The following is a 16,986-nucleotide window of genomic DNA, read 5'->3' as shown; positions in this document are numbered from 1 at the left end:
GTAAGTAAAACCAACAAAGAAGAACAAACCTTAAACTGTTAAAAAAAAAGTGCTATATTCACACAACTTACTTGTTTAAAGTTGCATGTTCTTAATCTAGATGCAGCATTTGGAGTTCAGTCTTATATGTTCCTGCTCTTTTATTTCATTTTTTTGTGTAAATGTAGCAATACATTCAGTAGAGCTGTCCAGTTTAAGATTTAAAGTCTAATGTTTTGATTTCCTCTGACTAATTCTTCCGCAGACATATGTAAGAACGCCAAGTGAATGAGACCAATGACTCCAAATGGAAGATTTAGAAAAAAACATTTTATTCTCTATCTGCCTTTTCAGGTTCGCAGCTCCTTGAGACGACGAGCGTCATGGAGGTCAAACTGAACCTTTGCTGCGTCTTCTTCATCCTGACGGCCGCCACCGTAAAGGCTCAAGTCAATCCAGGTAGAGACTCGTTCAGGCCGTTCATCTGCCAGCCAGAAGGCAGACCAGTCAGCTGCTGTTCATAAGATTTTTCAAAAAATGAAAACATTGGCATGTTGTCCGGACCTTAAGGTGGGTGGGCTCAGAATACATGGTGTGTGTGTGTCTGAGTGTGTGTTTGTGTGTGTGGACTTGTACGTGCTACATATAGAGGACCACTGTCACCATTGAAGACATTTTCCAGCTCATCACTTGTTTTCTTGCTGTTCTACAGGTTGGGATTAGAGTTAAGATGTGAATTATGTTTTGGTTAAAGTGTGTGTTAGGAATATACTAGTAATATTTTTTGGATTTGAATTTAACTCAACTGAATAGTTAGGGTTAAAGAAAATGTCTGGGTTAGGCATTTATCGTATCGTTTATCATTTAACACTTATCGTAATAAATTTCTCATCCCAATGAGAATTTTTGATTAATTGTTGTCACGATAAATTCCAGTCAATAATGTTTAAAAGCCCCGAAATCTGTTTGTAGTGTTGGGATTGTTCGTTTTATTACTTTTCTCCACTGTTTAGACATTAGGGGTGAGCATTTATTGTATCGGTTATCATATATCGCGACAAATTTCTTATCACGATAAGAATTTTGATTCATTGTTGTCACAATAAATTCCAGTTAATGAGGTTTAAAATGCTCCCAATTTGTTAAGATTGTTAGTTTTACAAATTTTTTCATTGAAGGCATCAGTACATTTGAAAAAAAAAAAGTAGTATGCAGTTCTTTATGCAACTTCTCTTAAAGAAATTCAGTCACAGCCACATGGTTACCTCAAAGAAGAATTGATAAAAAGTTATTATCGCCACTTTTATCCTCATCACAAAATGTACTGGAAAATGTTTTGATAAAACTTTTAAGTTCTTATTTTAAAAGCAGCTACTTAAATGAACGGAAGCCGATGTGAAGTTCTCTGTGCGGTAGCAGTACAAGGAAGTGTGTGTGTGAGTGTGAGTGCGTGTGTGTGTGTGCGGTTTGCCCAGTGGTCAGGAGGCAAACATCCTCAGCACAGGCAGAGCTTTCAGGAGCAGGAGGCAGGGCGGGGAAGGCAGAAGGTTTGTTGGCGTAGCTCTGGCTAACATACACTCCTGCTCTCATTCTCCACATGTGACGAATCAGGTGCGTCCTTACATTTCAAGACGGTTCCTTTCTCTGCCTTCTTAAAGCTTTGCGGGCAACAGGGCAACAAGAAAACCTCGACCAGGGATAGGACTAATCAGGATACCCTTTCACCCCTTTGTCTGCTATATTTGGGATCAGATGCTTTCTCTAATACCTTGAGTTTTGTTTTCCTAAGAGAATCTGGGCCGGCTTTCTAAGATTTTTTTTTTTGCTAAAAAAGTCATGAAAACCGAGGAAAGTGAAGAGCAGCCAGTTCAGCAGACACTCCCTTCTCGTTTTGCTTAGACTGGCACCCACACAGTGATGCCTCTGTTTGGCTTCAGGGGCCACGCAGGGCAGCAGGAAAAGGGGCAAGAGGGAGGAAGGCAGTCCAGTCCAATTAGTACTCAACTCCTGAGGTCCTGTAGAAATATATAAAAAGAGGGGAGTGGGAGAGGGGGGAGGGAAATGGCAAGACACCTTGCAAAAGTATTCATGTCCGTTAAACTTTTCCATGTTTTGACACCAACACAAACTTCAGTGTGTTTTGAAGCCTTCATCAAGTTGGACAAGATGTTCACCGCTTTGGAAATCAAAACCTGAAAAGGTGTTTGTATCGAGCTTCCTCAGTTGGAACTTAAAGGGACAGTACTATTTAAAATCAACTATTTTGAGCCTCATGTTATAATGTTATTCGCTCATCAAAAACATACCTGGAGTGTTGCCTTGATTCTTTCATTCATAAGTGAGAAATCCCTTAATCTCCTGTGGCAACCAGGTGTGCAAAACACCGTTTGCACAACTTTGAGGACGAAACTCCTCAGAACAATAGTTTCCAGGCTTCTGCCTGACAGATCAGTCCTCCTCTGGAACTCCTCCACTCAGCTCCTTCAGACTAGCCAGGAGCAATTAGCATACGGGAAGTATGAGCTGCTACTCAGTGAAAACGGTGTTAAATGGTTACTAGAGGAGGCATGTTGTGATGACTTCCTGAAGGCGGATTTCGGTCAAGTCCAGCTTATTTGTGTAGCACATTTGAGCAACAAAGCAGTTCAAAGTGCTTCACATCATGAAAACATGACAGAATAATTAGTTATGAAATAAGCAAAAAACATTTCATTTTGCCAAATGTCATCATCAAGAATGATCATTAAATACAGATCAAATATATCAATTAATGTTCTGGTTACTATTCATCAATGGCAGCTCTGAACAGATGGGTTTGTAGCCCTGATTCAAAGGAAGTCAGCATTTCGGCAGACTTGTAGTTTTCTGGAAGTTTGTTCGTTTGCCTCTCCATGTTTGGTTCTGGTTCTGGGCATGCAGAATCAGAACCAGAAGGTTCTTCCAGAGATTGAAGGTTGATACGACGACAGCAGATCTTTAATATGTTCAGTGACTTATAAACCTAACAGAGTATTTTACAGCAGCTGTCTTGTGTCTGGCTGTGTTTTCAGAAATGTGTCGCTATCCTCTGGGCATGACCGGTGGGCAGATCCAGGACGAGGACATCTCTGCTTCCAGTCAGTGGTCCGAGTCCACTGCCGCACGATTCGGAAGGCAACTTTAACTCCTGCTTTCATTCCAACATCTCACCTCTTATCTATCTGAGAAACAAAATGTCGTGAATGTAAACTCTCCTTTTTTTTTTTTCTTTTTCATCCTCTGCTTCCCCAGACTGGACTTTGACACTGGTGACGGGGACGGGGCCTGGTGTCCCGACATCATGTCGGAGCCGGGCGGCTTCAAGGAGTACCTCCAGGTGGATTTGCGCTCGCTGCACTTTATCACCCTCGTGGGCACCCAGGGTCGCCACGCCGACGGCATGGGGAACGAATTCGCCCAGAGGTACAGAATAAAGTACAGCCGGGACGGCAGCAGCTGGGTGGGCTGGCATGACAGGATGGGAAATCAGGTGCGTGTGCTTTCCGGACAACACTACTTCATAAATCTGAGTCAGTCACGGCGACAACGTGCTGATTATTTTTAATTATATCTCTGGGGAACAATAGAAACAGACTGAGTATCTGTTTAAACAGTTTAATAATAAAATTAAAAAAGCCAACAAATCTTTACAGTGATGAGCTGAAACTTAGTCAGTTTTACAAAGTCCCGAGGCGTTTTCATTATTGTTGCAGCGTTTGCAGTTTTTAGGCCAAGAACCGATCATTAAAAAGCTCGACCTGCTGATTCCAATTTTGGCCGAAACTAATTTATTTTGGGGGTTTTTTTGTCTGAAAAGTTGCTAAGTGCAACAACAGATTTGCCAAGTTGGCATCAACAATGTGACTATTGTTGCTCTTATTGTTAACGGTTGGCCAGTCACGATAACAAATTTACCTGGACGATAAATCGCTCCAGAAGTTATTGCGATAAACAATAATGTTGTTTTGAGATAATTTTCAAGTAATGTAATGCTAACAGCATAATAACGCAAGAACGCATTCTCAAAAATTAATAAACTATAAATTCTAACAAACATTTAACACTGGAACTGGAAGACATTTAAAATATATGAAATAAATAAACAAAACAACAGAAACAACAAATAAATTAATTATGAAGCCTCTGTAAGCATAACTGTCCTTCAAAAAACTGTCTAGTTGAGACCAAAACACCAAACTGAAGACTTCTGTCATCCAGTTTTTTTAGAGAGAGACAAGCGATAAATCATTCAAACAAAAATTTAGTTTGTTTTAAATGATCATATTAATTGATTTATTTGTTACTGCGACAGGTCTACTTATTGACTGATCTTCAGACTTTTGTATAGTTGGATAAGATCGGTTTCACATGTAGGTATCATCTAAAATTGAGGAAATCTGGTCTGATTTATCCGGTGCGCCCCTCCTTTGGATGCAACACGATGCTGATCTTCTGCAGGAAACCACTGCCAACACAAGAACACAAGGATTTCTGAAACATCTAGGTCTCTCTGATGGCTATCGATCTGCTAATAAGTGCAGGACATTGATTTCAGCTGGACTCTTTCACAGCTTCACCCGTGATGATCACATAGCTGCACTGAAAGTATCAACGGATCATTTTCTAGCATGGCAAAATGCAGTAAGAACAGGTATTTATAATGATGGGGCTGTCTGCTGGTGTTATATTTAAGACTTTTTAGCTAGCTTAAATAGATTAAACAAGGTTAAATCGTCTTACAACAAAACTTAACACCTATGATTAACATATTTAAGGCCAACTTACTTTAAAAAAATAATAATTTAAGATATTTTAAGCTCTTCAGGCTTTTTAAGACTTTCTAAGGATATGCGGACACCCTGATGATTTCAGTGTAAATGTCACTGTAAGAATTACTGAACCTTTTCTTTTTAAATAAGATTTTGGGTGATTTTTTTCCTCATCATCTGGATTCTGTGTTAGGTTTGTCTCAGTCCACATCGGTTCCCGCTTCAATTAGTAAGTTGGATTTTCCAAGTCAGATGCAAAAAGCGACTCCATTTAATTTCGTCCGTCTCTGGGCAAAGCGAATGCAGCTGCATTTGAGGGTAAAGTTGGAGGGGCGTCACAGGTGGAGACAGAGATAAGAAATCTGGCAGATTTTAACTCACTTCTAACTGCGACGCCCCATGCGGCCCTTCAGATCAGGGCAGAATTTTTACATTAAAATTCAAAATGGATCTACACATCAGACACACTCTTTGCAGCAGCCTGAAAGCAAAATAAAATTGTTAAAGATGTTTTCCTCCATATCAGGAAGCGTACGAAAAAGAAATAGAAACTACATTATGTTCATGCTATGATTATGTTTATATACGTAAACATGTGGTGTACATAACATGTGTGGCTGAAATAGTTGCCCATCTTAAAGAATAGTAGTTTTTTCTGTCACAGATGTTTCAGATCATATAACAAATCTCAACATCAGACAAAGATGAGCTGAAAAAATCCTGAGAGGGGGTCTAAAGGTGGCTACAGCCCCATCTTGAAAAATGTTAAATAAAAAAGAATAAATAACTAAATTTATATAAAATGTGAATTAAGCATTTCCTGAGCCGTGAATCCCTGTAAATTTTTTCTGGTCTGGTCTGGCCATCCCACGCAAATTTTTTGGAAGCGCCACTGATCCTACATGGAAAAGTAATTAGCTCCGCCCCCCAGGGCTGTGCAGAGACCACTGAAGGGGCAGGTGCTCAAAAAAAAGGGGCCCATCTAACCGCATTCTAGGACAGAATATTAACAAAGCCACACAGTTTTCAGAGTTTAATAAACAATGATAAATAAGAAAATTGTGAGATATACAATCAAAGCTAAGGAAAATCTCTAAACATACAACTATGCGTATGTAAGATATTTTATTAGGAATTTCTTTCTGCAGGTCTATTTTGTTATAAGTATTGCCATATTCAAACCCGCCATTTAGCAGCACATGTAAATCAGACCTAGACCACCAGACATATTTTGTCTTTACAGAATTACACTATTAAAAATGTAAACAAGGGCACAATGCAACCTTTTAGTGTACTGTAATCTATAAAAAAAGAGCTGCCTGTTTGCTACACTTGCAGTGGAGATGAAGATGGTCCATTCAGGAAAGCAGAGCTGCATCAAACTTCAACATGGAACTGCAGAAAAACGAAAAAAAAAAAAAAAAAAAAGAAACAAAAGCAAAAATCGAATTGTTAATGCATGTCACCATGAGAAAAGCCTACTGAGTTTTGCTTAAAAAAAACTTTTTTCTCACATGACGTCGGGGGCAGGGCCCAAAATCGCAACAAAATATTTCTGATGTGTGCAAATAAAAGTTTGTTTGGCAAATAACTTTTTAAGTTCACGAGACAAAAATTAGTTATTTAATCTAGAAAAAAGTTATTTAAACAAAACATTTTGTTTTTAAAAAAGAAATCATTACAATTCCAAAAGTTTTGATTACAATTTTATTTTACTTAACTGAGGTGAATTTTTTTGTTCCATTGATTAATTGGGGGGAAATTAACTTCATACTCTGCGAACCAGACCCTAAACTTACTTGAAGTCTGGTTGAGTTTTTTCCCCTTCATTAATGACACACTTTTATTACATACATTATATCTATCATGGTAGTTCAGAGTGAGTTATTTTTAATTCTAAATGAATATTCTTGTTGGATTTTTATTTAAGTGCTATTTTCCTTCAAGATACATTTACCTAACGCTAGAATAAATGCAATGTACATTATGCAGCAAAGGAAATTAGATCGGACATTTATCCATTATGGAGATGATCGGTTTTGGACGGGCGATGTGCCCGTATTGCATAAGCGATGCTGAAGAGTGACAGATATCATTAAGGATACAGGGAAGAAGCTTTTCAGTTATCTTGCTTTGCTAGCAAAGTCGTTAGCTAGCAGCTAGCTAATAGCACAACAACAACAACAGCCTAATGTCTGTATGATAAAAATACTGAATCGATAGATAAGAACAGTTTTTCCTCACCTGGCTGTCTCCTCCTGCTCAGTAGTTCTTCAGAGAAAGGCAGACCTGTCAGTGTCTGTTGTATTTCATTACCTCTCTGCTTAAACCACGACTCCGTGCTGAAGCAGAAACGATACTTCAACGCTTTCCGTCATCTGACAAGTAGCAAGTCTACTCCACTTTATTCACCAAAAACGTTTTTTTTAATTCACCAAAAACTCTTCTGTAATCTGGAATGTTCGCTATGTTGAGCTCCAGTTAGCCGCCTTAACTCAATGTGCGAGAGGCAACTGCGCCATGCGTCACGGGCAAAAGGTCAAAGGTAACAAGGTGACCGGGGGGCTTATTATGTTGTACAAAAAAAACCCCAACAAAAAACAAATAATTTTAGTACATGTTATGTGTCAGAAGAGGGCTTAGAAAATAATAATACCAAAAAAAAAAAAAATTAATAAAATTGACCAAAAGGGCACTTGAGGGCAAGGAGCAAAAGGGGCAGGTGCTCAAGCACCCCCAGCTACTCCCCCCTCTCTTCACGTGCCTGCCGCCCCCCAAAGCATAAAAACGCATGTTTAACGTCATCCCACAGTACCTATGACAAATTTAAGTCTTGACTTTGATTAGGCCACTCCAAAAAATTTTCATTAGGGGACATAAAAACAGAAGGAATCAACACTGCGTACACACTCTGGTCTGGGATAAGGAACCTCTGACTTAGAAATTAAAGTAAAATTGTCAAAATAAAAGGCAAAAACCTGTTGATTTTATTGCTGTCGTACCAATGAGGATTTTCCCTTTGACTATTGAGTACATACATTACATACATTTTATAATATTCTCTAAAATGATATATATTTCTTTTATTTTAATATCAGAAAAAGAAAAAAGGCATGGTGGAATAATAATAAACTCCTACTTAAATATGATATCTAAATCTATTTTCAAACCTTTAGGACCATTTTTACAAATTTAGATTACAGACAGAGATTTGTATTATTCCTCTTCTATTGGTGCAGAAGAGCAAATATTAATCTGTCAAATTAAAGTTTGCTTCCATTCAGTGACACACTGAGTTATGTCTAACCTGAGTGCCCTGCCTCTCCTGTCGTAGGTTATCGAGGGCAACAAGAACACCTACGATGTGGTCCTGAAGGATCTTGAGCCCCCCATCGTCGCCCGCTTCGTCCGCTTCATGCCCGTCATCGACCCGTCCTTGATCGTGTGTATGAGGGTGGAGCTCTACGGCTGTGAATGGCTGGGTTAGTCAGGACTCTTCACCACGAAGGCTTAGGCATGGGCCAGAGCGGCATTCTGATGACAGTGTTATAAATCTGATTAAAAATACCACAGATTTCCTTCATTGACACAAAAATGAAAATCTGAAAAAAATGTTTAACAATATCCTTTTTTTAAAAAAGAAAAGTTGCAAATATCTTGGTGGAACATCTCAGTGGCACGCGCAAAAGAATGGCTGTAAACGGCTTAAAGGAGAAATGTTGTGATGACTTCCTGAAGGCGGAGTTTCAGAAAGAGCGGGAGCTTTTTAAAGAGACGGAGGCGTTAAATTGTGATGTCAAATTTCTTCTGTCATTTTTGAAATATACAGCATTTTCACAACACCTGAAGGTAACATAGTTACTTGATTGTGCTATAAAATGACTCTATGTGCCTGAAAAATACATAATACCGTTCCAGTACAATTTCTCTAATTTTCAAGTTTAGTTTGTTTTTAAAATTGAAAAAAAGTAAATTCTAAAGGTCTCTATGGAAAAAGTGACATTTGTGATGTTCTCTGTCATAGATCCATCCATCCATCCATCCATCCATCCATCCATCCATCCATCCATCCATCCATCCATCCATCCATCCATCCATCTGTCCATCCATGCATCCGTCCCCATCTGTCCAACTTTTTAGCCTTTTTCAATACGATTTTATAAAGGTCAACTCTGACCCATAATCCTATGGACGTCTCTGTAGTTAATCAAGTCAAATAAAGAAAATACAAGCAATCTTTAGGCAAAGCATGTTCAAATATTAGTCTGACTGTTTTCATTGTCTTCGGTAAATACAATTACGCTGCTTTAAACTTTAAAGTATAAAGCAGACGTTAAAGTGAATTTAAAGTTTTTTTCCTGCTCTTTCCAGACGGCCTGGTGTCTTACAGCATTCCAGATGGACACCAGATGATCTACAGAGGCCTGGATGTCTTCTTCAATGACTCTGTGTATGATGGAGCAACGGCTCAAAGGTCTGAACTTTATTTCTAAATGTTGAACTATGAGGAAAACGAGGATGGAAAAAATATCAAACTTTGCTTCTCCAGACTGACCAAGGGCCTGGGCCAGCTGACAGATGGCACCTGGGGTCTGGATGACTTTCTGCACAGCCACGTCCCTGGAGCGTGGCCTGGGTATGACTACGTGGGATGGAGCAACAAGACTTTCCCTAAAGGTTACGTAGAGGTGGTCTTTGACTTTGACCACATCCACAACTTCACCTCCATGAAGGTGAGGAAGGACTCAACGCAGGAGGCAACATTTTAGATATTCCCTGCATTAGAGTACCTTTAAAAGGGCAGTATTTTTGTAAAATTGACTTTTTTGAGACTTACATAATGTTATAATGTTATTCCCTCATCAAAAACACACCTTGATACCTTGATACTTTCATTCACATTTGAGAAATCCCTTAATCTCCCATGGCAACCAGCTGTGCAAAACACCTGGGTGGACCTAGCTCCGCCTTTGAGGACGAAGCTCCGCCTTGGAGATGCAGTTTCTGAGCTTCTGCCTCACAGAGCAGCCCTCCCTTGTGACTCCCTCACTCAGCTCCTTCAGACTAGTCAGGAGCAATTAGCGAACACCTCATGGAACTGCACATCTGTTGAGCTCATTAAATATGTTTTTAAAGGGTTAATACACGAGTAATATTGTGATGATTTTCTGAAGGCGGAGTTTCATAAAGGGCAGGAGTTCTTAAAGAGACAGAGACCCAATTTCAAGGCAACAAATCAGGAAATAAAATTTATTTTAGGTCATATTTGAGACATATGGCATTTTTATAACAACTGAAGTTAAAATGGTTACTTGATTGTGCTATAAAAAGGCCTGAAAACACATAAAACTGCCCCTATGAAGTATGGCACAAAGCAGGATTTAGTCCTTTAATAATGCCTTCCACCTCCACAGGTTCATTGCAGCAACATGTTCAGCCGTGGAGTGAGGCTGTTCAGACAGGCCACCTGCTTCTTCCGCTCCGAATCAGAATGGGAGCCTGACCCCATGACCTTCAGGCCATCCGCCGAGCCCCTGAGCCAAAGCGCCCGATTTGTCACCGTGCCCCTTGGGGATCGAACGGCCAGCAGCATCAAGTGCCGTTTTCACTTCAGCGACCAGTGGCTGCTGTTCAGCGAGGTTGCCTTCCAGTCAGGTAAAACCATCAGAGCCACCCCTCAGAAAGCCTTTCATTCCCACCGCACAAGGCCATTAAGTTGGATTCATAGCGAAACCGCCTCCTGACTCAATTCACTCTGACTTCCTTGCCTTTCTGTGTCACAGGCTCTGCCGTTTACAACACATCACTGGGTCCCCACAAGCACGGACAACCCAAAAAAAACCCTCTAGGTAACCAGCTGAACCTCATCTGATCCGTTTCTTTAAGGCTTTAGGTGGAAGCAGTGTTCTTTTATTTAAAAGTAAGCAAAGGTGAAAATAGGGGTTAAAATAAATGCTTTCTAGGTCAACACTGCCCCCTGCTGAGAGAATTACAAACTACAGTATTCATTTTTAAGATTAAAAAAAAGAGAGAGAAGAATTTCTACGTTTTATTTATTATCCAGCAATAAAATGGTGAGGGAGTGTTACGTTTCTTTTCATACGACACATGATTGACCACATTTAAGTATTTTCAACATGTTCCTGTGCTTCATCAGGAGACGATCCCACTCACAAAGTGGATGACAGCAACACAAGGATCCTGATTGGCTGCCTGGTGGCCATTATCGCCATCCTTTTGACTATCATAGTCATCATACTGTGGAGGCAGGTCTGGCAGAAGATGCTTGAGAAGGTGAATGCTTGAGAAGTATTTACTATTGGGATTTTTTTTTTTGTCTGATTTGATTTTGGGGGAGGAATTGTTACTGATAGCTAAAAGTTCAAACTAGGAAAACTGACATTGGAACCACATTAAAAGTTACTGGTGTTGCATATCCTAAAATAATGGCGTAAGTCATTTTTTGCCAAAAGTTTTTTGTTGCCTAAAACATTTTTTGGAAAGAAGAAAGTGATTTTTTTTTTTTTCTTTTTTCCAGAAATTGCTTTTGGCTTAGGCCATTATGTTATGAAGGTGACAATATAAAATGAAATGGGTGAAAACAAGCTATTCTTAAAATCTAGGATGCCTTTCCACTGGCAGATTAATTCACTTATATCTAGAACTTTTTCATCAATATTAAGTAATTTTTTACTTAAAACATGAGAGGATTAAAAACTGCTTACCATTTTGTTAAACATTGACATAACATCTCAAAGAACTACATTCTGACCATGAGAATGTGAAAAAGTCTAAAGGGCATGAAGTCACTCACACAGACTGTCTCCTCTCACGCATCGTAAGGCCTCCCGCCGCTGGCTGGATGATGAGCTGACGGCTCGCCTCGCCGTCCAGACCCAGGCCTTCTCCTTCCTCCGCTCTTCTCAGTCCAGCGAGGATGGCTCCGGTTCCGGCTCCATCTCCACTTACGAGAGAATCTACCCCGCCTCTGCCGACTACCAGGAACCTTCTCGCCTCATCCGCAAACTGCCCGAATTTGCTGAGTGCGCAGAACACCTTGGTAAGGAGGGAGCTGAGGTCAACGCTAATGTTGTCAAAAGCAGCCGAAGCAACAGGTCCTGCAGCACGTGCTTCTCTTCCAGAGTCGGGAACCTCCAGTAGAGCAGGCGTCGGTTCGGACGGCGCACCGCATTACGCTGAGGCGGATATCATCAGTTTGCAGGAGTCCTCGGACAGCGGCTCCATCACGGCCATCAATACGAACCTCTTTGCTGGATCGGATTCAACCTTGAGGGAGTTCCCAAGAGAGAAGCTGACCTTCAAGGAGAAACTGGGAGAGGGCCAGTTTGGGGAAGTAAACTCATTTTTTGACTTGATATTAAAGTTACTTCTGTTCAGTGTCAAGTAAAGACCTGAACCAAAGCGGACGATGAGCTGATTTCCCTCCACACAGGTGCACTTGTGCGAGGCTGAGGACATGCAGAACTTCTTGGGCGAGGATACGTTGATGGAAGGCAGCAGCGAGTCTCCTTTGCTCGTAGCTGTGAAGATGCTACGGGAAGACGCCAACAAAAACGCCAGGTAAGAGTTGCTGGCTGAACGGTAGAGCGACAGAACCATCTTTGACCTGTACAGTTCTCAGTTTTAGTTGGTGAATTTGCTGCAGGAATGACTTCCTGAAGGAGATAAGAATCATGTCTCGTCTGAGGGATCCCAACATCGTCCGCCTGCTGGCGGTGTGCGTGGACACGGACCCTCTGTGTATGATCACGGAGTACATGGAGAATGGAGACCTGAACCAGTTCCTTTGCAGTCTCAGACTGAAGACCCTGACTGGCGGCGAGGCAGACCAGCAGGAGGGGAGCAACGAAGTCAGGTAGTGCACCATCTCGGTAAATGATTCATACGCAGTTTTGGCTTTGTCACGTAAAGACCGCAAACCGATGTGTTTCATTGAAACAAGTGAAAAGTTCAATGCGCATCTGTATTCAGACCGTTGAGTGGATACAGAACTACCTATCACTGCAGTTACCGTATTTTCTGGACTATAAGTCATCTAGAAATTGCTGTCTTTGACTTTGAAGTCTGCAGGCAGTTTCTGGCACACCGATGTCTGTGGTCTAAATCAGGGCGGTCAGTATTGACTTCAAGTCTCTCAAGACTGTAAGACCAGCTAACCAATGAAAAAAAATCTGAGTTATCCAGAAAACACGATAAATATGAAACTATTGGGTTTGTTTGTACCAGCTTTTGAGCATGAAGCAGCTGAAATGTTTGCCTGTTTTTTCTTGCAATGTAGCTGAAGCTCAGTCAGATTTGATCGATTTTCTGATTTTGGTATTTTGTCACACATTCTTCACTGGACTTTAGGAGTGTAACAAGATCTTCTCATACAAGATCTCATGATATTAAAACATCACAATAATTATTGTTGAGGTGACTGCTGTCACCTCAACAAGGTGACAGCAGTCACCTTGTTGAGGTCAGTTGTGGGTGCCATGGCTTTGCTTGAGGAAGTTGTAACAGAAGATGCCCAAGTTACTCTTAAATAATTTGTTTGGCAGCATTTTGGGTTTCCAGTAAGAACGATGAATGGCGACAGAGCGAAGACACAAGCAATATGTAAGCACTGCAAGTTGTTCAGAACTGAAGAAAAAAAATAACAAGCAAACAAGCTGGACACACAAGGTGTCACAGGTAAAACCATTGCTAAAAGGTTAGTAGGGGAGCCGTGTTGTGATGACTTCCTGAAGGCGGAGTTTCAGAATGGGTAGGAATTTTTAAAGTCCCAGAGGCCCAATTTCAAGGCATTAAATTACAAAGTAAAATTTCTTTTAAGTCATATTTGATATACAGAGCATTTTTATGACAACTGAGGGCATAGATCATGCTATAAAATGGCACTAGACTCCTGGAAAGTACACAATACTGCCCCTTTAAATGATTTCTGAGACCGATAGTTGCACTGGATTCAGCAGCATTAGTGGAAATTCAGCTGAAAACAAAATAATGCTGCACTTTCCAGATTTTTAATTTAAAAAAAAATGTTTTGTTGACTCTAGTTACCTTTGTTTGACAGTGGTCAGATAGGAAAGTGGGTAATGAGAGAGGAGGAAGACAATGTAGCAAAGGTCATTAGGCTGGGACTCGAACCTGTGATTGCCGCATCAAGGACTAATGCCTCCTTACTTGGATTGTGCTTTACACCTGCACCACTACTGCTCCACACTTTTCACATTTTTATGCATAAAAACGAATCAAGAACCTTTAATCAGTACAATACTTCTTCTGTCCTGTGTTGTAGTTCCGTCAAACTGCTCGGCATGGCGGTGCAGATCGCGTCTGGTATGAAGTACCTGTCCTCTCTCAACTTTGTCCACCGGGATCTGGCGACTCGCAACTGCCTGGTGGGGAAGAACGACACCATCAAGATAGCGGATTTCGGCATGAGTCGGAACCTCTACAGAGGGGACTACTTCCGCATCCAGGGACGAGCCGTCCTGCCAATTCGCTGGATGTCCTGGGAGAGCATCCTTTTAGTGAGTGATCAAATGAAACGGGACTGGATTCCTTAAAAACTAGAATGAGTCCACTTTGGGTTCTGTTTTTGTTGTCTGTTCTCTCAGGGTAAGTTCACCATGGCCAGCGATGTGTGGGCTTTTGGGGTGACTCTGTGGGAAATCCTGACCCTGTGCAAGGAGCAGCCGTACTCGCAGCTCTCTGACGAGCAGGTGATCGAAAACACGGGCGAGTTCTTCAGGAACCAGGGCAAGCAGGTGAACACGCATTTACAGTGTTGTGCTAAAGTATTAATTTTTCAACTTAAATTATTCAATGTTTACATCCATGGACTTTAGTGTATTTTTTTTTTGGCATTTTGGTGATAAATCTACACAAAGCAGGTAAAAACATTTGACTGGAAGCGAAACAACACATGGTGTTTAGATTTGTTTCAACTAATATCTGAGAAAAGTGTATGGAGCTAAATCGAGACCATAAAGTTTGTTCAAAAGAATAAAACTCAAACTGAAATAAACTTGGATCCAAAAAGTATTTTAGTTTTAGATCTTTTTTTTCCTCAGTTTTCAATTTTGTTCCCCTTTTGAACAAACTTTATGGCCCCGAGGAGCTCTTTTGGAGTCCAAAAGTCTCCAAAAGAGCTCCAAAAGTCAAAACTTTGGTAAAAAAAAAAATAACATAAAATAAAAATTAAAAGTTAAAAAAAAGCTCTGAACTTTTGAGATTAATTTCAGAATTTTCAGTTTTTCTAGAAAAAAACTTTCCAAAAACTGAAATTCAGAAATGTAGGAAATTTCTGGGGGGGTTTCTTGCAATTTTTGACTTTTCAAGCTCAAAATTAGAGATTTTCTAGATAAATTTGGAGATTAATCTAAAAATTTCTGAGTTTCTTGGCAGTAATTTACTCCTCCTTTCTTTTCTGTCTACAATGGCCATACATTGGAATCTTTAGCCCTGCTGTCTCAATGTTGCACAAATGGCTTTTCTTTAACCATAATATAATATTTCCAATCAAATATAATAGATTCTGATAATAATGTGACAAAGTGTGAAAAAGTTAGTGGTTGAAAGCTCCGTATGGCGCTTACACTGTTTGTACTGCCTTATTTTATGCTACACATGCCCTTAGCTATTATTAAACTAAACATAGCCTGTCTTGCTTGTGATATAATTGCCCTGTTTTTTTATGCTCCCAGGTATACCTGCCACAACCTCAGTGTTGTCCTGACAGAATTTATGGCGATCTCATGCTAAGCTGCTGGAGGAGAAACGCTAAGGAAAGGCCGAGCTTCCAGGAGATACACGCCCAGCTGACGGAGAGCAGATGAGACGCCAAACAACTTCTATAGGGTTAATTACTGCCTGGAAGTGTCAGTTCTGGATTAATTGGACAGACTTTGGAGCAAAATTGGGTTCACAAAATTTGTTCAAAAGAAAAAAATCTGAAACTGAAAAAAGGTTTACATTCTGTTTTGCAGTTTGAAAACTTTTTTTCCAGTTTCAAATCTTTATTTTCAGTTTCAGTTTTTTTCCATTTTAAAATTTTTTTCAGTTTCAAAACATTTTTGTCAGGTTCAATTTTGTTTTTCAGTTTTGAAATAATTTTTCAGTTTCAAATCTTTTTCAGTTTCTTTTTTTTTTAGTTTTAAGACATATTTTCAGGCTAAATATTTTGTTTCTTCTGAACAAACTTTATGGCCTCAATTTAGCTCCATACAAACTGTTTCAGTCATAGGCAGCCAACTGGCATACCATAAAAACACTGAATTACAAAAATTGGATATCTGATTGCTTGAAAGGTTTGAAAATAACTAGATTTAAACTACATACAAATATTTTGGGATATATGAAAAATGTTGAATATGTGGAATTTTTATTTGTTATTCTCTGAAAAAAAATTTTTGACACACTATTGACTTATCAGGTATGACACTTGATCAAATGAGAATGAGATAGGATGTTTATTTTGTCTAACTTTTATTTTTATTAATACTTTTCAATTTAATGGATTTCAAAAACATACTGTTAGAAAGACTTGATATTTATGCTATTTTACAGGGGGCTTGTTATATTCTGAAAGTTTTTTTAAGATGGATATCAAAATTGTATTTTTGTCTTCAAATTTTTATGCCTCATTTGGTGAGGGAACTTGTGTATTAATATACCAATCTTTCCTATCCACTCAGGATAGTGGATCATAGAACTGTTTTGAGATCAGGTCATTTAAAGTTTTCTTTTTAATTTCTAATTATGTCAAAAACAATAATTTCTCTGTGACCTGAAATTTCAAGCCTCCTGTTTGTTATGTGGACGCATCTGAAATCAACTTTGGACTCGATGTAAACAAAGAAAATTGTATATAAGTCTGTGATGCTGTAAGTGACAGATACATAAGATTACTGTAGTCTTGAAGAAAACCCAATACTGCTCCTATAAGGAATAAGCAGTGTGTACACACTGCATCCACACATACATGTATTTATTTTTACATTCTTTTTATATTGTTTCTATTTATAGTGTACCAATAAAATCTCTTTACACATTTGGATATATATTTATGTGTTTGTTTCCAGTAGAACTCAGCTTTGTTCAATAATGACACCTGGACGTAGATGTCACCTACATCCAGGTTTCGTGAGGTGAGAGGCAGAAGTCCAAATAATGTGACTTTTTATACAAAAAGATTCCTATACATAGTTAA

General features: G+C 39.6%; 1 protein-coding gene across 1 annotated transcript; it reads left to right on the top strand.

The window, feature by feature from the left end:
• Positions 1–341: 341 nt before the first annotated feature.
• Positions 342–16,827, top strand: ddr2b (discoidin domain receptor tyrosine kinase 2b). Its single transcript, XM_014995538.2, has 16 exons — positions 342–438; positions 3,030–3,132; positions 3,250–3,487; positions 8,101–8,248; positions 9,138–9,240; positions 9,316–9,499; positions 10,181–10,421; positions 10,550–10,615; positions 10,924–11,060; positions 11,610–11,826; positions 11,909–12,120; positions 12,220–12,347; positions 12,433–12,642; positions 14,071–14,305; positions 14,393–14,542; positions 15,482–16,827. Exons 1-16 carry the CDS (start codon positions 363–365, stop codon positions 15,611–15,613), a joined length of 2,580 nt encoding a protein of 859 aa, XP_014851024.2. The 5' UTR covers positions 342–362; the 3' UTR covers positions 15,614–16,827.
• Positions 16,828–16,986: the final 159 nt, after the last annotated feature.

This window comes from Poecilia mexicana, unplaced genomic scaffold (assembly GCF_051168715.1).
Source record: "Poecilia mexicana isolate PSO_F unplaced genomic scaffold, ASM5116871v1 scaffold_17, whole genome shotgun sequence".
Taxonomy (NCBI): Eukaryota; Metazoa; Chordata; class Actinopteri; order Cyprinodontiformes; family Poeciliidae; genus Poecilia; species Poecilia mexicana.
The sequence above is the reverse complement of the archived record's forward strand: the minus strand, read 5'-3'. Positions and strand labels throughout refer to the sequence as shown.